General features: G+C 41.5%; 1 protein-coding gene across 1 annotated transcript in view; it reads left to right on the top strand.

Annotated features, from left to right (window-relative positions):
• Positions 1-6,308, top strand: part of LOC126458142 (nanos homolog 2) — a 63,627-nt gene extending 57,319 nt beyond the window's left edge. Inside the window, exon 2 of the mRNA XM_050094994.1 lies at positions 5,846-6,308. Within this exon, the coding sequence (XP_049950951.1) occupies positions 5,846-6,273 (428 nt within the window). The 3' untranslated portion in view covers positions 6,274-6,308. The remainder of the gene's footprint in view (positions 1-5,845) is intronic.
• The last annotated feature ends 15,872 nt before the right edge of the window (positions 6,309-22,180 follow it).

The following is a 22,180-nucleotide window of genomic DNA, read 5'->3' as shown; positions in this document are numbered from 1 at the left end:
CGCTGCTCCCGGCTGTCCTCAGTTTCGCTGGGACGCTCTGCTGCCAGGCGCTCAGCTGGCCTTTCGTCGGCAAATGATGCTGCCCCTCCTACACAACCAGGGACAGCGGCCGCAGCTGGTGACGAGTCGATGGAACCGGATCCGCCTCCCGTCGGTTGTAACGTTGTTCCCTCGAAACCTGGCCCTCCGCGGCCGTCGAGGTGACCAGCTCTTCCCCCGTCTCGTTCCCCCAACTTTTTGACTAGCGATGGCATTGTTTCATTGGAACATAAGAGGTATTCGATCTAATCGGGAGGAATTACAACTGCTCCTCCGCCTGCACTGTCCGCTCGTCCTTGGTCTCCAGGAAACCAAGTTGCGCCCGACTGACCATATTGCCTTTACCCACTATACCCCGGAGCGGTATGACCTCACCCCTGTGGACGGTATCCCAGCTCATGGTGGGGTCATGTTGCTCGTTCGGGACGATGTCTATTACCATCCCATCCCATTGACCACCCCACTCCAAGCAATAGCTGTCCGCATTACTCTTTCTGCTTTTACTTTTTCAGTTTGTACCATCTACACTCCACCGTCATCTGCTGTTAGTCGGGCTGAGATGATGCACCTGATCGTTGAGCTTCCCCCGCCGTTTTTATTGTTTGGCGACTTCAATGCCCATCATCCCCTTTGGGGCTCTCCTGCATCCTGTCAAAGAGGCTCACTCTTGGCGGATGTCTTCAACCATCTCAATCTTGTCTGCCTCAATACCGGCGCCCCGACTTTCCTCTCGGACTCTACTCATACCTACTCCCACTTGGACCTCTCAATCTGTTCTACCACTCTTGCCCGTCGGTTCGAGTGGTATGTCCTTTCTGACACCTATTCGAGCGACCACTTCCCCTGTGTCGTTAGTCTCCTGCACCACACCCCATCCCCACGTCCTTCGAGCTGGAACATACTGAAAGCTGACTGGGGACTTTACTCCTCCCTGGCGACCTTTCCGGACCACGATTTTCCCAGTTGTGACAGTCAGGTCGAATACCTCACGGCTGTTATCATCAATGCTGCCGAACGTTCCATTCCTCGTACTACTTCTTCTTCACGTCGCGTTTCCGTCCCCTGGTGGAACGAGGCTTGTAGGGACACTATCCGTGCTCGACGACGTGCTTTACGCACCTTTCGCCGCCATCCTACGTTGGCGAATTGTATTCCAAACGACTCTGAGCGCAATGCCGTAGAGTCATCAAAGACAGCAAAAAAGCTTGTTGGGCTTCTTTCACCAGCTCCTTTAACAGTTTTACTCCCTCTTCCGTCATTTGGGGTAGCCTGCGCCGGCTGTCGGGCATTAAGGCCCACTCCTCGGTACCTGGCCTGACCTCAGGTAATGAGGTCCTTGTTGATCCTGTGGCTGTCTCCAACGCCTTTGGCCGCTTTTTCGCGGAGGTTTCAAGCTCCGCTCATTACCACCCTGCCTTCCTTGCCAGGAAAGAGGCAGAAGAGGCTCGGCGACCTTCCTTCCACTCGCTGAATCTGGAAACTTATAATGCCCCCTTTACTATGCGGGAACTCGAACGTGCGCTTGCACTGTCCCGGTCCTCTGCTCCGGGGCCAGATGCCATTCACGTTCAGATGCTGGCACACCTTTCTCCGGCGGGCAAAAGCTTCCTTCTTCATACCTACAATCGCGTCTGGACCGAAGATCAGGTCCCCATGCGTTGGCGTGACGCCGTCGTTGTTCCTATACCCAAACCCGGGAAGGATAGACACCTTCCTTCTAGTTACCGCCCCATTTCTCTTACAAGCTGTGTCTGTAAGGTGATGGAGCGCATGGTTAATGCTCGGTTAGTCTGGAGTCTTGAATCTCGACGACTACTTACTAATGTCCAATGCAGCTTTCGTCGCTGCCGCTCCGCTGTTGACCACCTTGTGACCTTGTCGACATTCATCATGAACAACTTTTTGCGACGGCGCCAAACGGTAGCCGTGTTCTTCGACTTGGAGAAGGCTTATGATACCTGTTGGAGAGGAGGTATCCTCCGCACTATGCACAGGTGGGGCCTACGCGGTCGCCTGCCCCTTTTTATTGATTCCTTTTTAACGGATTGAAAGTTTAGGGTACGTGTGGGTTCTGTATTGTCAGACGTCTTCCTCCAGGAGAACGGAGTGCCTCAGGGCTCCGTCTTGAGCATAGCCCTTTTTGCCATCGCGATCAATCCAATTATGGATTGCATTCCACCTAATGTCTCAGGCTCTCTCTTTGTCGATGACTTCGCGATCTACTGCAGTGCCCAGAGAACATGCCTCCTGGAGCGCTGCCTTCAGCGTTGTCTAGACAGCCTCTACTCATGGAGCGTGGCAAATGGCTTCCGGTTCTCTGAAGAGAAGACGGTTTGTATCAACTTTTGGCGATATAAAGCGTTCCTTCCGCCATCCTTACATCTCGGTCCCGTTGTTCTCCCATTCATGGACACAACTAAGTTTCTAGGGCTCAAGTTGGACAGGAAACCGTGTTGGTCTCCACATGTCTCTTATTTGGCGGCCCGTTGTACACGTTCCCTTAATGTCCTCAGAGTTCTTAGCGGTTCATCTTGGGGAGCGGATCCCACTGTCCTGCTTCGCTTGTATCGGTCCATTGTCCGATCGAAGCTGGATTATGGGAGCTTCGTCTACTTGTCCGCTCGGCCATCCCTCTTTACGCCGGCTCAACTCCATCTACCATCGGGGGATACGTCTTGCGACCGGAGCCTTCTACACTTGTCCTGTCAAGAGTCTTTATGCTGAAGCTGCCGAGTTACCATTGACCTACCGGCGCGACGTACTGCTGTGTCGGTATGCCTGCCGGCTGTTGTCTATGCCCGACCACCCCTCTTACAAGTCCTTCTTCGCCGATTCTCTCGACCGTCAGTACGGGTTGTATGTGTCTGCCCTGCTGCCCCCCGGAGTCCGCTTCCGTCGCCTGCTTCGACAATTGGATTTTGCTCTCCCTACCACCTTCAGAGAGGGTGAGAGCCCGACACCACCTTGGCTCCAGGCTCCGGTTCATATTTATCTCTACCTCAGCTCACTCCCGAAGGAGGGTACTCCGGCTGCAGTGTATTGCTCACGGTTTGTCGAACTTCGTGCTCGACTTGCCGGTCACACCTTTATTTACACCGATGGCTCCAAAACTGACGATGGTGTCGGCTGTGCCTTTGTCGTCGGAGCCGCCACCTTTAAATACCGGCTCCTCGACCAATGTTCCAGCTTTACGGCTGAGCTTTTTGCTCTCCATCAGGCCGTTCAGTATGCCCGCCGCCACCGCCATTCATCGTATGTACTCTGCTCTGACTCACTCAGTGCTCTTCAGAGCCTTGGAGCTCCCTATCCGGTCCATCCCTTGATTCAACGGATACAGCAGTCCCTCCATTCTTTTGCTGATAATGGTGGTTCTGTCAGCTTTCTGTGGGTTCCCGGGCATGTAGGAGTGCCTGGGAATGAGGCTGCGGATGTTGCAGCCAAGGCTGCAGTCCTCCTGCCTCGGCCAGCCTCCCATTGTGTCCCGTCATCTGACGGTCGTGGGGATGTATGTAAGAGGCTCGTGTCGTTGTGGTGGGATGCTTGGTCATCCCTCCAAGGAAACAAGCTCCGGGCAGTAAAACCGCTCCCAACTGCTTGGACAACATCCTCCCGACCATCTCGGCGCGAGGAGGTCCTTCTGACCAGGTTGCGGATTGGGCATTGCCGGTTTAGCCACCGCTACCTGCTCTCTGGTGACCCAGCCCCGCAGTGCCCTTGTGGTCAGGCATTAACAGTGCGCCATGTTTTATTGTCGTGTCCCCGTTTTAGTCAATTTCGTGTTGTCCTGTCCCTGCCATCTACTTTACCGGATGTTTTAGCTGATGACGCTCGAGCAGCTGCTTGTATTCTGCGTTTTATAACTTTAACTGGCTTGTCCAAAGACATTTAACCTTTTTACTTATTTTATCTGCATCTTTGTCAGGTCCTTCTGGTGTCCCCCCCATCCCCTTGAGTTTTCCCAGATTCCATGTGCTCTAACAACAGTGACTGGGCGCTAATGACCTCAGCAGTTGAGCGCCCTTAAACCCAACCGGAAAAAAAAAAAAAAAAAAAAATCCCCCTTCAGATTTGACAGTACCAGTGTTTAGTCCTACATGCAGTCCCCATTTGACAATTCCTTGATCACTCTGTGCCTCATTCTCTTGATATATTAGGTGTCATCGTCCTGCTACCTGCCCACAGGTGGGCCTAGCAGTTGGAATGCGCCTAGCTTCCCTCTGTCAAAATCCCCATCTCCCCTCCTTAGATTGTGTTCCCTATTTTCTCATGCTCTCACCTTTTGGATGGTGCCCAGGTCATGGATTAGGACTGATTTCTTCCTAAAGTTGGTCGCCCCCATTTTTTTTCAGCATCTGTTATGTCCACTTCTATGGGTTCCAATTTATCATCTTCTTATACACTGATGACTGTAGAACTGTGGGTTAGATATGGTGTGCTTTTAAATTTCCTGCTGCAGGGAATGCCACTCACTGCCGGTAACATCTAGTGTTTTCACACAGAGGCAGCAGATGTCGGTATGGCCCACCATTTTATTACATGGGTGTGTCTTCACCATGTTTTAATATGTAGTGTCTCAATGAGCAGTCTCAGGCTATTGACGAGTGCTATCTATCCTTCTTGCTGACGTTTCTCATGCTGCCTGCTCAGTTGTCTTTCTTTGTGTCTCAAATTATGTGGACATCCTGGGATTGAACTGGCAAATGGTTTGGCTAGAGGAGCACCTAGTTGCTCACTGGTCACTTTACCGACCCCAGGTGCAGATATGTGGGTGCAAAAGAGACTACACTTGCTTGGAAATGGAATATCTGATGGGCTACAGCCCCATCTAATACTCTTTCTCCAGTCAGAGAGGCTGCTGCAGCATGGTGCTTTCCTTCCACTCCTCCTGGAAGGAATCCACAACCCTATGTTGTCTTTTGTTGATGACATTTCTTTCTATGATACTATTTTATATAATTAGCATCCTGTAATAGGGACCTAATGGTCCCTTCCTGCTCTTAATAAAATGTACAGAATTCTGTGCTAGGCTCTATCATTGGTGCTGAGCAACTACACAGCATGGAGCCACCCCCCTCTCAGATTGTGGTTGTGGAGCCCTAGAGACAGTAGCTTTTAATCTCCCTCTGGAGCAGTTTCAATCTACCTCTGGAGCAGGTCCAGTGTGTTTGGGGATGGGCATCTCCTGCTGTGTGCAGGTTCTGGGGGATTCCTGACCCTACTTCCTTGACTGGCCTACTCTTTCATCCTTTTATTGTTCTAATTGCTTTTGGATTCAGTTTGCTTCCTTTCTGCTGCATCCAATTTTCTCTGCTGGGTTCCACTTTGTTGAATAATGAGTGCCCTTGACTGTAATGTATTAAGAGTGTGACAGCTGTGGGTGGGATGTTTCCTGTTGCATGTGGAGCACCAGGGATGCTCACATGCTGACTTCTCTCTCTCCTTCATCTTTCCGTCATTTTTGACACTACAAATGATGTCCATTACATTTTTAGCCATCATGCTTTTACTGTTATGAATGATTGTTGGTAGAGCATATTATATTAAAAAATCAATGTAGAATGTAATCCTGCTCAAGCAGAAAGTTCAAATTTGTCATTAGAATCTGTGTGAGAGTATTCTTTCGTGAGGAGTGATTGTTTCTTTCTGGGTATTGCTTTGAATATTGAGGAAATATCGAAGGTGCTATAAGGTAGTATTATGTTAATTAGGTCATTCGCATTTTAATAACAAGAAGCATATTCAAAGATAGTACTATAAAATACTTTAAAGTTAAATTGTTCAGTAATCCTTCTTAAAATATTTTTAGGTGATGTCATGGAAGAATTCCGAAGAAATGGAAGAGAGGTTCCTATTGATGATTCACCTATGCAATGGGAGTCTAATTTTAATCTGTTGTATGCACATAGTAGACACATTGAAACACAATATTGTTTGCAGAAAGATTGTTCACCAAGCATATATGCAAAGAAAGGCATATGGTGTGCATTTTGTAGGAATAATGGTGAATCTGATAAGATTTTTAGAAGCCATCAGCTGAAGGATAACTATGGTAAAACAGTTTGTCCCATTCTTCAAAAGTATGTATGTCCACTTTGTAAAGCAACCGGTCCTGAGGCTCATACAGTGAAGTACTGTCCAAAAAACCCCAATCCTCTTCCTGTGGCACTCATGAATGTCTTGAAAGCACAAAGGTCAGAAACAAGCAAAGCTCGTGTAAAGAGAAATCGATACTAGTCACTCGATGTTTACTGTATTGTTTTATTTTTTATATGTACTGGCCGTGTTTAAACACCAGTACATGGATTATTTTTAGATTTGTTACTGATAAGATATTTATTAAAATATCAAGATTGTTAGCCTGAAGTAAAATGTTTAATTTTGTTTTTAATTTTATAAGTATGCTGTACTTGTTGATTTGTGCATTGTAGTAGGCATGCAAATATATTAAAAAGCGTCCTTGAATATTGGAAACTACATGACAAAATGTTGCTTTTGTTAACTTTAGGTTAACATTACTATTTAATGACAACATGAAGTGCTTTATAGTGATCACTGAAGAAAATTCTTGTACAAACGTATTTTAAGTGTTTTTATGTAGTTATCCGTTATGAAATTTATTATTTTTAAATGCTTCATATGGAGTGAGATAACAGGTACAGTAGCTCATATCCTAACAGCAGCCAGTTTCCTATAAATTTGACAGTTTTGTATAGGGCTTTTGTATTAGTTCACCAGAACTGCTAGTTTTTGTACATTTATTTGTAGGCAAAAATCTTCTTGCTGTTATGCAGTCATTTGGAAACAGTTTTTAAATGTTTCATGCAGTAACAGTGAAATAAATTCACCTGAAGTTTTTTCAGATGGTAGACTTTAAGAAATAATTGCTGCTGACAGAAATCATATTTTTTTAAATTTTTGACCACTTTTTGATTCATTTGAGGAAGAACGGAGTTTGAATTTAACTTCTGACATTGATAACATTTTTATAGTTGTATGAAAAAAGTTAGTGTACCTGTGAAATACTGTTAATATTTTACTGTTGATAATGTGGAAGTCCTTTGTGATTAAAATATCGGAAGCAAATTGTAGATTCAATCATGCTGTATACATAATGCTCCGAAATTTGGTGATATGAGTAGTCACTACTATTGGGTCAGATGAGACATGAATTGTAATGTTACAACAAATTTTCACCAAAGTTTTTGAATTTGACAAGTTATTTCTTACCAAAATTGCTGTTGTTCTCAAGAGAGATTGCCATTCCACATGTGTCATCAGCTGTATAAAACTATCCAAATAGTGATGAACATGAAAGTAAGCTTAGGCCACTAGTTCTAAACTTATTCTTCATGCTTAAAATACTTAAATTATTCAAAGTGCTTCTGATCTGTTTAGAATTTCATTTTGTAAAACCTGATGTTGCACTTAAAATCTAGAACTGGTCGTGCAAGTATGAATATAACTCACAGGTCACGAAGTTTTAAACAGTATTATGTAAATAATTTTTTAGGCATGAATGCTACTGACTGGTAAACATTTTAGTACAATGAAATTGGCTTTGTAAGATAATGCAATTTTTTGTGTTCCTATTGTTGCCTGTTTTCGTTTAATGAAATGTAATTTCCCTTCCGCAACAATCACATGAGAGTCTAGGTCTAAAGTCCTGTGAATAATTCAAAATAGACTGGAATAAAAGAAGCCTTCAAAATGTTACACCTCACTTATTTGGAGAATAGATCAGGGTTTTAAACTTTTCTGCTTGTGCTAAGTAAAAAGAATGTTCAATTTCTCTTTTATTATAAAATTTTCTGTGAATTAGAATTTTTTTCAAATTCAAAATACTGTGTACAGTTTAATGAAAAAGTAAAATTGTTAAAAATGTTTTTCTTTTTCCCTGTTTGTCTTGAATTTGTGTTTTGGTGTGATCTCCAATGAAGACAAGCTGTCGCTGAATGTGAAGCTTTAAAATGTGTTAAACTGCTCAGTCAGTCTAAAACATTATCCCATTACACAACTGGAGGGATGTTTTGTAATAAATAGGTGAATAAAGGGCAATGATTTCAATTGTTTGTACTTACTTTTGTATGGAGTAAGTGTAACTGACAGTAAAATTGAAGCGTAACTCATATGTGTGACAGCAATGTAGCACCAAGCACACATAGCTAAGTTTATTCATCTCAGCAGTTTCACATAGTGTGAACTAATTGGGTACACAGAATAACGTACCCTCACTGACTGATTAGGCCAGCTGCCAGTTACACTGGCCAGCTTCAGCAGATGCTTGCGCTCTCTCTCTCTCTCTCTCTCTCTCTCTCTCTCTCCCCCCATCCCTCAAGACAAGGGTCAGGTAACTTGATTTTTTTATGTATCGGAGTGTACCTTAACTTCAAACATATCAAAGTTAACCTAATGAAGTCATCGCGGAATATTACTTTGTGTCGAGATCGATTTACAAACATTAATTGAAAAAGTATAATTGTTTATATCGTAACACTTGTGATGATTTAGAGCACACATTATTGAGAGTGAAATATAGCTAAAAGTAGAATAGTATTTCAAAATTGATAGTGGCACTGATAAGACTTCTTTCAGAAGAGCTATTGAATGGTGTTATTGCCAGGGCTGCAAGTCCACATGGTACATGGAGGGTTCAATGTAACAGGATAGAAAATGATTACTGTTTAATGTAGGTTTAGCATAATTCAACAGACAGAATCTCCAAGTGTGTTGAAATTTTTTTCTGTGGTGACAAGTGTTTGAATTGCACAATAGTCTCGCTGGTTTTATTGTGTATTGCCATTTACACTATAAATGGCAGCCAATTAATTCTTGTCTTTGTCCCAAAATGAAGGGTATATTTTGATTCGAATCAGAATGAGAGATGGGACTTTGCAATAGTCCATTTGTAGCAACAATTGAAGAGGGTTTTTTCAGGTCAGTAAATGTGTAGTTTTTGCCATTACAAGTAAAGTTTGTCATGCATGACCTGTTGAAATGGTTTGTTCAAAATCATATAGTTGCTGTTGCTATAGGGTGTTAAAAATCATATAGTTGCTGTTGCTATAGGGTGTTAAAAAGTTTCTTGCAAAACTCGATATTTGCGCTCTGCCAGTTAAATGCAAACTGTGCTTACCTTTTGATGGGCCTGAAGGGAGAACAATGTCAAATTTGGTGGTAAGAGGGCCCAGTGGACAGCCCATCAAAAACTAAACACCAGTAAATTACGAAAACAGGAAGATGATGTACTGGACTGTGGGGAAAAAAGCAAGAGAAATAGTGAACAGTTCAAGAATAAAAAGTATAATATAGAGCAGCTGGGAACACAAATGGCATCCTGGTTGTTACGGTGTTGGACTACTAGGTGGGTGAACCTCACACATAATAATAATAATAATAATAATAATAATAATAAAAAATCCCGTGGAGGCCCGGGAAAAGAATAGGCCTCCGGTATGTTCTGCCAGTCGTAAAAGGCGACGAAAAGAACAAACCACTAATAGGGCTAACCCCCCTTTTAGTGTGATTACTTGGTTCAGGACAGAACGAAAGAAGCCTCGGACAAGCGCCGTCATGGTCGGGGACGACGCTTGAACCCTATGCCCGCCCACAATGGTAACGACACTACTAGCCACACGGAAAATGATTTAAATCCAAATAGAGGTGTTTTGCAGGATATGCTTCCTGCAACCACCCTAGAAGGAAAACAGACAGAGGATGAGATGGTCAGATGAAGTCAATAGACACCTCATGTTCTGTTATTACCAAGCAACAAACCTAGGAACCAACACAACTGGATACAGATCACAAGTATACACAACATTTATTACCAGATACCCAGAATTAAAATTTTTAACAGAACAACGTCTAGCTGATCAGATTCGTGTCATAATAAAAAATAACAGGATACCCCAGTCAGAATTAGAAAACATCAAACAACAAGTACAACAAATACTGGAACAAAATAATTTGCAATCAGAAGAAGAAGAAAATACAGTAATTGACTCAAACATCCCAGAGCAAACAAACAAAGAACAACACGCATCAATTAAACAATCAGAGGAAAACGAAATCTTAAGACAGTCACCAACACAAGCACAAATAGAACATGAAGTGACACACATGTTAGATATAGAAGAAAAATTTCAGTTGACATATATAGAATACAAAGACACAAATACAGACATTAGACCATTCTTGCATAGACCACCAAATAGCCCACAAGTCGAAACAACAATAAAAACTATCAACACAATCATACACAACAAAATAAATGAATACACAACTACGGAAGAGTTACAATTACTGGTTTATGTAGGAGCACTCACTACACTAAATATACACACTAGGCAGAGATCAGAACGAACCAACACACAGAAGAAACCCACAAAACCAGCATGGCAACACAGGCTACAGATCAGAATAGAAAAACTGAGAAAAGACATCGGACAGCTAACACAATTTATAAGAAATGAAATATCAGACAAAAAAGGAAAAAGGTTAGGTAAAATCTCACAACAAGAAGCAATAGAGCAGTTAGACGAAAAGAAGCAGAAACTACAAGCTTTGGCCAAACGACTTAGAAGATACAAAAAAAGTGAAAATAGGAAACAAAACCAAATATTCAACACAAACCAAAAGAAATTTTACCAGACAATAGATAACACACACATTAAAATAGACAATCCACCAAACATAACAGACATGGAACACTTCAGGAGCAACATATGGTCAAACCCGGTACAACATAACAGGTATGCATGGTGGATACAAGCAGAAACACACACATACAAGATGATACCACAAATGCCTGAAGTGATAGTTTTGCAACATGAAGTCACCCAAGCAATTAATTCTACTCACAATTGGAAAGCCTCTGGAAAAGATAAAATAGCAAATTTCTGGCTAAAGAAGTTCACCTCAACACATTCACATCTAACTAAATTATTTAACAGCGACGTTGCAGACCCATACACATTCCCTGATACACTTACACATGGAATAACTTATCTGAAACCTAAAGATCAAGCAGACACAGCAAACCCAACTAAATATCGCCCCATAACATGCCTACCAACAATATACAAAATATTAACTTCAGTCATTACACAGAAATTAATGTCACATACAACACAGAACAAAATTATAAATAAGAACAAAAAGGCTGTTGCAAATGAGCACGAGGATGTAAAGAGCAACTGATAATAGATGCAGAGGTGACATATCAAGCTAAAACTAAACAAAGGTCGCTACACTACGCATACATTGATTACCAAAAAGCTTTTGATAGTGTACCCCACTCATGGTTACTACAAATATTGGAAATATACAAAGTAGATCCTAAATTGATACAGTTCCTAAACATAATAATGAAAAATTGGAAAACCACACTTAATATACAAACAAATTCAAATTATATCACATCACAGCCAATACAGATTAAGCGTGGAATATACCAAGGAGACTCATTAAGTCCTTTCTGGTTCTGCCTTGCTCTGAACCTGCTATCCAACATGCTAAATAATACAAATTATAGATATAATATTACTGGAACATACCCACACAAAATCACACATTTGCTATACATGGATGATCTGAAACTACTGGCAGCAACAACTCAACCAATCACTAAAGATAACAGAAGTATTCAGCAATGATATAAATATGGCTTTTGGAACAGACAAATGTAAGAAAAATAGCATAGTCAAGGGAAAACACACTAAACAAGAAGATTACATATTGGATAACCACAGCGACTGCTTAGAAGCGATGGAAAAACAGATGCCTATAAATATCTAGGATACAGACAAAAAATAGGAATAGATAAAACAAATATTAAAGAAGAACTAAAAGAAAAAATATAGACAAAGACTAACAAAAATACTGAAAACAGAACTGGCAGCAAGAAACAAGACAAAAGCTATAAATACGTATGCTATTCCATTATTGACTTACTCATTTGAAGTAGTGAAATGGAGTAACACAGACCTAGAAGCACTCAATACACTTACATGACCACAATGCCACAAATATAGAATACATCACATACATTCAGCAACAGAAAGATTCACATTAAGCAGAAAGGAAGGAGGAAGGGGATTTATCGACATAAAAAACCTGCATAATGGACAGGTAGACAATTTAAGAAAATTCTTGCTAGAACGAGCAGAAACTAGCAAAATACACAAAGCAATCACTCATATAAATACATCGGCTACACCACTACTATTTCATAACTACCTCTACAACCCTTTAGATCACATAACATAAACAGATACGAAGAAAGTAAACTGGAAAAAGAAAACACTACATGGCAAGCACCCGTATCATCTAACACAGCAACACATAGATAAAGACGCATCCAACACATGGCTAAGAAAAGGCAATATATACAGTGAGATGGAAGGATTCATGATTGCGATACAGGATCAAACAATTAACACCAGATATTACAGCAAGCATATTGTTAAAGATCCCAATACCACAACAGATAAGTGCAGACTTTGCAAACAACAAATAGAAACAGTAGATCACATCACAAGTGGATGTACAATACTAGCAAATACAGAATACCCCAGGAGACATGACAATGTAGCAAAAATAATACATCGACAACTTGCCATACAACATAAACTAATAAAACATGTTCCCACATACAAGTATGCACCACAAAATGTACTGGAGAATGATGAATACAAATTATACTGGAACAGAACCATTATAACAGATAAAACACCACCACATAACAAACCTGACATGATACTCACCAATAAAAAGAAGAAATTAACACAACTAATCGAAATATCCATACCCAATACAACAAATATACAGAAGAAAACAGGAGAAAAAATTGAAAAATACATTCAACTGGCTGAGGAAGTCAAGGACGTGTGGCATCAGGATAAAGTTGACATTATACCGATTATACCATTAACTACAGGAGTCATACCACAGAATATCCACTAGTACATCAACGCAATACAGCTACATCCAAACTTGTATATACAACTACAGAAATCTATAATTATTGATACTTGTTCCATTACCCGAAAGTTCCTAAATGCAATGTAACATGTACCGTACAGTTAAAGGGAAGTCACGCTTGATCAAGATCCACGTCACTTTCCATTTTTAACCAGACATAACGTCTAAGAAAGAAAAGAAATAACAACAACAACAACAATTTGTGTTCCCAGCTGCTCTTTTATTATACTTTTTATTCTTGGACCATTCACAATACATACACTGTTCAATTTACTCAAGTTTGACTCTGTTTCTTGGTGTAACATCTGTTTGCAACAGCAAGGTGTAATGTAGTGAACTATAATTATATTCTGCACAACTACTATATTAGCAGCCAAAGGGAAGAGGCTTTCGAATGGGAACTACAAACATTTGACAACAAATTGACAAGTCAGCTGAATCCTCCACTGGAAAACCCTTATGCTGTGTGATACATGGTGTTAGTGACAGTGTGTATACCTTATTATAGGAATCTCTTATCAACGAAACTTATCTGTACAACCAGTGGGTGCGTGAGTGAGTGAAATATGCCTCCTTACCTGATACAAAGGTTCGTATGAATGAGAATGTGATCACTTCCAAGGAAATGATGAAAACATAAGTTTGTCACATAAGCTGCAATAAATGAATGCAACAGTTTCACAATAACGGTTTCTCTGTGTTCTGTGAAAACATATTTTTAAGGCTTTTGAAGTTGTGTTCCATTTTGGAAGCCTTCACTCTTGAATTCCTTTTTTATAATATAGTTGACATCTGTCTGTTTGTTTTCATATCTGTGGGACGACTGTGGTATTCACCTGCTCTCGCTGTTAATCAAGTTTACTTTAACATATTTTTACCCCGTGACTCATATTCCATAACCAGTGTATAGTATGACTACAGAAAGAAAACAAACATTTCAGTGACTGGATGGACAGTTCTGTGATGGGGAGTTTCCCTTGAGTATTGTGCAGTTCTAGACAGCTTTGTCAGAGAGAAGTTCGCAGTCAAAAAAGTAGGCTGTTAAACTATAAAATGGAGGTTAATACAAGTGATTTAGAAAATTAGGAGAGTATTTAGGTGCTGCAATGTACAGGTTGAGACTGAAAGCAGCCAAGAAGTCCAGTAACAAGAGAATACCAGCTGTTGCATATTCACATGGACTATCAGACATAACAGTGAACCCAAAAGCTTTAAGAAGAAAAGAATACAGTGCAGCTGAAAAACATTCTAAAATACATACCGATCCCGTCAAAAATAGGAACATCTAGGAAGAAGCTAAAAGGAAGAACACTCTTTTGATAAAGTACAGCATAAAGGTAAAAATGGCTGACCAGAAGTACCTGTCAGGGATGTTCAGATGCAGACACTAAAATGTGGCCAATAAATTTCATGCAACAAGGAAGTTACCAGCTGATATAAGTGATGGAGAATGCAGCACTACAAAAGGTAAGGAAGTTACACAAGCTATAAAAGTGATAGCAAAACATAAAGGTGTAGGAAGAGCCACTATTTCAGGAAGTAGTCCTAAAGAGGATGCTTACCATCTGACCTGAATACAAACTTGAAACCATTCTGTACCTGGATAATTGGATGAATCATGAAAACAGGTGATTTCTTTAAGCAAACAACTAAATTTGTGTGTACATATGACTGTACTATTAAACTGATTCACAACAAAATAATGTTTAGTTTTTGTACAGTACCATACTTAGTGTCAGTTCTTGAACACATTGGTCAGTTGTTTTGCTGTCTTAAGATTGTCTTCATGTAGCCAAGTCTCTCTGCCAAAGGACATTGAGCAGCTGCATGTAGTCTAACTTAGGCTATTGCTCGATCCATATTATTGAAGTGTCAAGACACCCAAACATCTCGCCACCAGATGGTCCCACATGTGGTTCAGTGATAGTGTCACTCTCCTGGTCATAAATTTCTTTTCTCTCTCACTTTGAATGATATCATCACTGAGAATTGGGAATCCAGCATACAAGGAATCACAAGCAAGTAACTCACCTACATCCTTTGCACTGCAACCAGAATATCCAGGAATTTTCAAAAGCTCTTATCTCCTGAAGTAAAATCAAATGGTGGAAAATCCAAGTTGTAATGTAATACTATTATGAAAAGGGTAGTTGCTACTTACCATGTTTGTTGTTCTCCCTATCTATGATTCAGCGTCTCTACTAAATGGTGAGTAGCAACTATCCTTTCCATAATATTATGTCCTCAAGTAGTATTTCGTCCTCCACTGCTTTTTTCTTCCTCTTCCTTTCACACATATTTTCATACTCTGTGTGTGTCATTTCTGTATATTCAAAGCTCATTTTAATGTGGTTGTCACCAAATTCCATACTTCCGTGTAAGAGCTGTCTCTTAAATTTAATTTTTGGTGATGAGCTTCTATCGAAAACTTCTTATCCCCAGGGGGTTCGCGGTTCTTTCGTGAGTGGTGCACATGGGTCCCCAAGCTATTGCGGTCCATTCTTCCTCCCCGGGTTGCATTTCCTTCCGTACCCCTTCCTCCCTGCCCTCACCCCACCCCCACCCTCACGCCCCCTGGTGTTGTTACTCAAGTCGACCTGGCTAACTGTGGTTTCTTGTATTACTTCGGGTTTTTGTTCCACTTGCTTTTTTCTTTTCATCCTTCTTTTTTGGCATTTTTGATCCCCTTCGGGGATGGACCACATCTTCTAAATTTAACCTCCATAGTGAGAACCATTTGGGAAAGAACACCCTCCCTAGCATCTATGGTATGTGTGAATACCTCTCCCCTTCTCCATGCCCTTGTCCTTTCCCGCCGTAGACACGTTATGCCCTGCTAGGTCACCAGCATATGTAGCCAGTCCATATGGTGGGGATGTAATGTACCCATCTGGCTGAGCCCCCTGACAACACAAGGATGACACTTCTGATACCTGAGCTGTTGCGTCCTCATGTGTGCCTAGTAGTGGTTTGGCTATCATTTTGGGGCATCAGAACTTCGGCCAATGGCTGCCGTGCCACAAGGTGCTTGTTATGGCTGGATGGTGCCCATGAGGAGAGCCAGCCCCTGATCATAGTGGGTGGTATCAGGGCAGATGCTTTGTTTATGAAACTTATCAATCTCCAAAAAACTGGCTGTTCTTCTGTTGCTGTTTCTTCAGTTGGTAAAAGATCATTTAATTTTGCTTCTTATGACCCCGGGGCCTTCCCTTCCCTTCCCTTCCCTTCCCTAGCTACACCCTGGGATAAGGGCCAGGTTCACTGGCTTGGGATTAATCCTGGTCTACACTGGGACTGTATAGGAACACTCACTGCCTCCAAGCTCTCTCAGTAAGACGCAGTCGGATTCACTGTAGACCAACACTACTTCTGCCTCTCAGTCTGTAGCCCTCTGTGCTCGTCAATGTCACAGTGCCCATTAATCATCACCGGTCTTTGAATACGATTCAGGGACCTCATCCTTCAAACTAATGTGAAACTCCAGGCCAATTTGGAATGACGGGACGTTCATGTTGCGTGGTGTGCTAAGATAGATCTTTCGGACAGTTGTACCAATACAAGCGCCCACCTGGTGTGGTTCCTGAGGAGGGGGCAACAGTCTGGGTGATTGACTGATATGGCCTTGTAACACTAACCAAAATGGCCTTGCTGTGCTGGTACTGCAAACGGCTGAAAGCAAGGGGAAACTACAGCTGTAATTTTTTACTGTATGGGTAAATGATGATGGCGTCCTCTTGGGTAAAATATTCCGGAGGTAAAATAGTCCCCCATTCGGTTATCCGGACGGGGACTACTCAAGAGGACGTCATTATCAGGAGAAAGAAAACGCGTTCTATGGATCGGAGCATGGAATGTCAGATCCCTTAATCAGGCAGGTAGGTTAGAAAACTTAAAAAGGGAAATGGATAGGTTAAAGTTACGTATAGTGGGAATTAGTGAAATTCGATGGCAGGAGGAACAAGACTTTTGGTCAGGTGAATACAGGGTTATAAATACAAAATCAAATAGGGGTAATGCAGGAGTAGGTTTAATAATGAATAAAAAAATAGGAGTGCGGGTAAGCTACTACAAACAGCATAGTGAACACATTATTGTGGCCAAGATAGATACGAAGCTCACGCCTACCACAGTATTACTAGTTTATATGCCAACTAGCTATGCAGATGACAAACAGATTGATGAGATAAAAGAAATTATTCAGGTAGTGAAAGGAGGCGAAAATTTAATAGTCATGGGTGACTGGAATTCGAGAGTAGGAAAAGGGAGAGAAGGAAAAGTAGTAGGTGAATATGGATTGGGGCTAAGAAATGAAAGAGGAAGCCACCTGGTAGAATTTTGCACAGAGCACAACTTAATCATAGCTAACACTTGGTATAAGAATCATGAAAGAAGGTTGTATACATGGAAGAAGCCTGGAGATACTAAAAGGTATCAGATAGATTATATAATGGTAAGACAGAGATTTAGGAACCAGGTTTTAAATTGTAAGACATTTCCAGGGGCAGATGTGGACTCTGACCACAATCTATTGGTTATGACCTGTAGATTAAAACTGAAGAAACTGCAAAAAGGTGGGAATTTAAGGAGATGGGACCTGGATAAACTCAAAGAACCAGAGGTTGTACAGAGTTTCAGGGAGAGCATAAGGGAACAATTGACAGGAATGGGGGAAAGAAATACAGTAGAAGAAGAATGGGTAGCTTTGAGGGATGAAGTGGTGAAGCCAGCAGAGGATCAAGTAGGTAAACAGACGAGGGCTAGAAGAAATCTTTGGGTAACAGAAGAAATATTGAATTTAATTGATGAAAGGAGAAAATATAAAAGGCAGTAAATGAAGCAGGCAAAAAGGAATACAAACGTCTCAAAAATGAGATCGACAGGAAGTGCAAAATGGCTAAGCAGGGATGGCTAGAGGACAAATGTAAGGATGTAGAGGCTTATCTCACTAGGGGTAAGATACATACTGCTTACAGGAAAATTAGAGACATTTACAGAGAAGAGAGCCACTTGTATGAATATCAGGAGCTTTGATGGAAACCCAGTTCTAAGCAAAGAAGGGAAAGTAGGAATATGGAAGGAGTATATAGAGGGTCTATACAAGGGCAGTGTACATGAGGACAATATGGAAATGGAAGGGGATGTAGATGAAGATCAAGTGGGAGATACGATACTGCGTGAAGAGTTTGACAGAGCATTGAAAGACCTGAGTCGAAACAAGGCCCCGGGAGTAGACAACATTCCATTAGAACTACTGACAGCCTTGGGAGAGCCAGTCCTGACAAAACTCTACCATCTGGTGAGCAATATGTATGAGATAGGTGAAATTCCCTCGGACTTCAAGAAGAATATAATAATTCCAATCCCAAAGAAAGCAGGTGTTGACAGATGTGAAAATTACCGAACTATCAGTTTAATAAGCCACAGCTGCAAAATACTAACACGAATTCTTTACAGACGAATGGAAAAACTGGTAGAAGCCGACCTCTGGGAAGATCAGTTAGGATTCTGTAGAAATATTGGAACACGTGAGGCAATACTGACCTTACGACTTATCTTAAAAGAAAGATTAAGGAAAGGTAAACCTACGTTTGCAGCATTTGTTGACGTAGAGAAAGCTTTTGACAATGGTGACTGGAATACTCTTTCAAATTCTGAAGGTGGCAGGGGTAAAATACAGGGAGCGAAAGGCTATTTACAATTTGTATAGAAACCAGATGGCAGTTATAAGAATCGAAGGGCATGAAAGGGAAGCAGTGGTTGGGACGGGAGTGAGACAGGGTTGTAGCCTCTCCCCAATGTTATTCAATCTGTATATTGAGCAAGCAGTAAAGGAAACAAAAGAAAAATTCGGAGTAGGTATTAAAATCCATGGAGAAGAAATAAAAACTTTGAGGTTCGCCGATAACATTGTAATTCTGTCAGAGACAGCAAAGGACTTGGAAGAGCAGTTGAATGGAATGGATAGCGTCTTGAAAGGAGGATAGAAGATGAACATCAACAAAAGCAAAATGAGGATAATGGAATGTAGTCGAATTAAGTCGGGTGATGCTGAGGGAATTAGATTAGGAAATGAGACACTTAAAGTAGTAAAGGAGTTTTGCTATTTGGGGAGCAAAATAACTGATGATGGTCGAAGTAGAGAGGATATAAAATGTAGACTGGCAATGGCAAGGAAAGCATTTCTGAAGAAGAGAAATTTAACATCGAGTATTGATTTAAGTGTCAGGAAGTCGTTTCTGAAAGTATTTGTATGGAGTGTAGCCATGTATGGAAGTGAAACATGGACAATAAATAGTTTAGACAAGAAGAGAATAGAAGCTTTCAAAATGTGGTGCTACAGAAGAATGCTGAAGATTAGATGGGTATATCACATAACTAATGAGGAGGTACTGAATAGAATTGGGGAGAAGAGGAGTTTGGGGCACAACTTGACAAGAAGAAGGGACCAGTTGGTAGAACATGTTCTGAGGCATCAAGGGATCACAAATTTAGTATTGGAGGGCAGCGTGGAGGTTAAAAATCGTAGAGGGAGACCAAGAGGTGAATACACTAAGCAGATTCAGAAGGATGTAGGTTGCAGTAATTAGTGGGAGATGAAGAAGCTTGCACTGGATAGGGTAGCATGGAGAGCTTATCAAACCAGTCTCAGGACTGAAGACCACAACACCACCACCCTCCTGGTGAAGGTCGGGTGTTATTGGAGTGAAGCGAAGCCACATGTACTACCATCCATGAAGTGTTTCCGGTACTTGTGGTTTGGGCACATCTTTCCACTTTGCCGTGGACTCTTTATGCGATGAAAGTGGACACTCACTCCATGAGGGGGAACCCATGTGTTGCTATACTGTCACTCTCAAAGCTTGCCAGATTGCCCAGAAGAGAATATATAGGAGTACAAGTACCTCGATAAATTATCTTCTGAGGGTCGTCAGAAATATGACACACATCACTCTGTGTTGATGACACCTAACTTTACCTGTTTTACAATTTTCCCCCTCCTTCGTCCTCCATACCCCAGTGCTCCCTGCCCTCTCCCCTTACCCTGCAGTTCCCATGCCCTCCCCTCCAGGTACAGCTTCCACTTACCAGCTGGAGAAGTGTTTCCCTTTTCAGTGCCATCCGGATGATAAGTTCCCTTCTGGGACCCCTCTCCCTGGTGTCTCCCAGGCTGGAGGCCTGCTGCAATAACTTAGCTGCAGGGCACACACGGGCCATTCACCGCTTTGTCACCCACCCTTCCAATTCTGAATCTTGCAGAATCCTGCTATCCCTCCATGCCCTGCCCTCCTTGACCAACAGGAGGAGGAGGAGGAGGAGGAGGAGGAGGAGTAGTCCCAGGATGTGGCCCCTCTGTTAGCCCCACAGAAGTGTCAATCCCCCCCTACGCCACACAACCTGAGTCTGATTTCTTCTTTATGGTTGTCGTCCATCCATGTTGGTGAAAGATGGTGACTTGGTGGCATGAGTGACAGCAACTTGTTTGCCTCCCATTTGGATTCCCGTTCCATGCTTAGTCAATGTAAGAGTGTAATCCCAAAAGTAAGTTCTCCTATTTTTTTATAAGTACAGAACTCTGTGTGGCAGTTGGTCACACCGTTATGAAGAGTGTTTCACACACTGTGTGTAAACATACGCACACCGTGCTGAGGCGCTCAGTCTCGGCTTGGCAGCCGTTGAGAATGGAGCTCCCATTGGATGTTACCACCAAGTGCGAATTGCAGGCAGTTATTCGGTTTTTGAAGGCAAAGGGCACTGCACCAGTTGAAATCCATTCCCAATTGATGAAAATGTATGGTGAGTCGTGCATGGATGTCAAAAATGTTCCTAATTGGTGTAGAGAGTTTGCAGCTGGTCAGACCAAAATTCACAATGAACAAAGGAGCAGGAGACCCTCAATTTCTGAGGAGACAGTGTTGAAGGTTGAGCAAAGCATGCGTGAAGATTGGTGGATCACCCTGGATGATCTCTGCATGTTGGTTCCTGAGGTTTTCCGAAGCACTGCTCACAGAATTTTAATGGAAACATTGAAATACCGGAAGATGTGCGCAAGATGGGTGCCACACATGCTGACTGAGGACCAAATGTGGCAACGAGTTTATGCTTCCCGTGCATTTCTTCACTGCCTTGCAGCTGAACAGGACAAATTTCCTGACTTAATTGTCATGGGTGACGAAACCTGGGCATACCACTTTGCACTTGAGACCAAGTAACAACTTTTTGAACAGCATGGCGGCAAGCTGGTATGACATGGGCATACAAAAACTGCTATAGTGTCTACTTTTTTATTTATTTATTTACTTATTTATCTCTTGTTCCGGTGATCCATGTTGTGACACTATCACAGGATATGGGTGACACTATCACAGGATATGGAAAGTGTCAATTTTACAAGCTTTTGGCCAGAATTTATGGTAATACATAAAACAAAACAAAAACAGTAACTTAGGTCCCACTACAAAAAATACATTTTAGAGATAGATAGAGATTACAAAATAATAAGTGTTACAGAGAAATAAATATTGCAAAATATATGTTTACAATAAAAATATTCGGTATTACAAATACAAATTTGGGAATACATTTGCAGTTTACAATAGAAGAAATGTTCAACACTGTAGTTCAGGAACTCTTTGATTGTATAAAATGATCCTTGCAATAGGAACTGCCTTAAGGTTTTTTTAAACAGGAGATCTTCATCTACCAAACACTTAATTCTTGAAAGGAAGGCATAAAAAATCTTACAGCCACTGAAATGGACTCCTTTCTGCACCATACTTAGATTTGGGTGTTCATAGTGGATATCATGTTTCCTTCTAGTATTGTGATTTGTGATATGCACTATTCAGCTTAAAGATGGATTTTTCTTTCCTTATGAAGCACATCAAAGAGAATATATATTGCACAGTAGATGTAAGTATTTCAAGCTTCTTAAAAAGATTCCTGTATGTGGCTCTAGGATGGACTCCACATATGATCCTTATGGCTCTTTTTTTGTACACACAGTACTTTTTTAGCCAGTGGCTACAAAAATGCATCGACAGAAATGGTGATTATGTCGAAAAATAGCTAAATGTTCAAGCTGTAAACTGATGTAAACCATTGTAGAAATAAACAGGTTTATGTACTTATTAAAAAAAAAAAAAAAAAGAGAGAGAGAGAG

The sequence above is a fragment of the Schistocerca serialis genome, chromosome 1 (genome assembly GCF_023864345.2).
Source record: "Schistocerca serialis cubense isolate TAMUIC-IGC-003099 chromosome 1, iqSchSeri2.2, whole genome shotgun sequence".
In the NCBI taxonomy this organism is placed as follows: domain Eukaryota; kingdom Metazoa; phylum Arthropoda; class Insecta; order Orthoptera; family Acrididae; genus Schistocerca; species Schistocerca serialis.
Note: the sequence above shows the minus strand (reverse complement) of the source record. Positions and strands in the feature narration are given on the sequence as shown.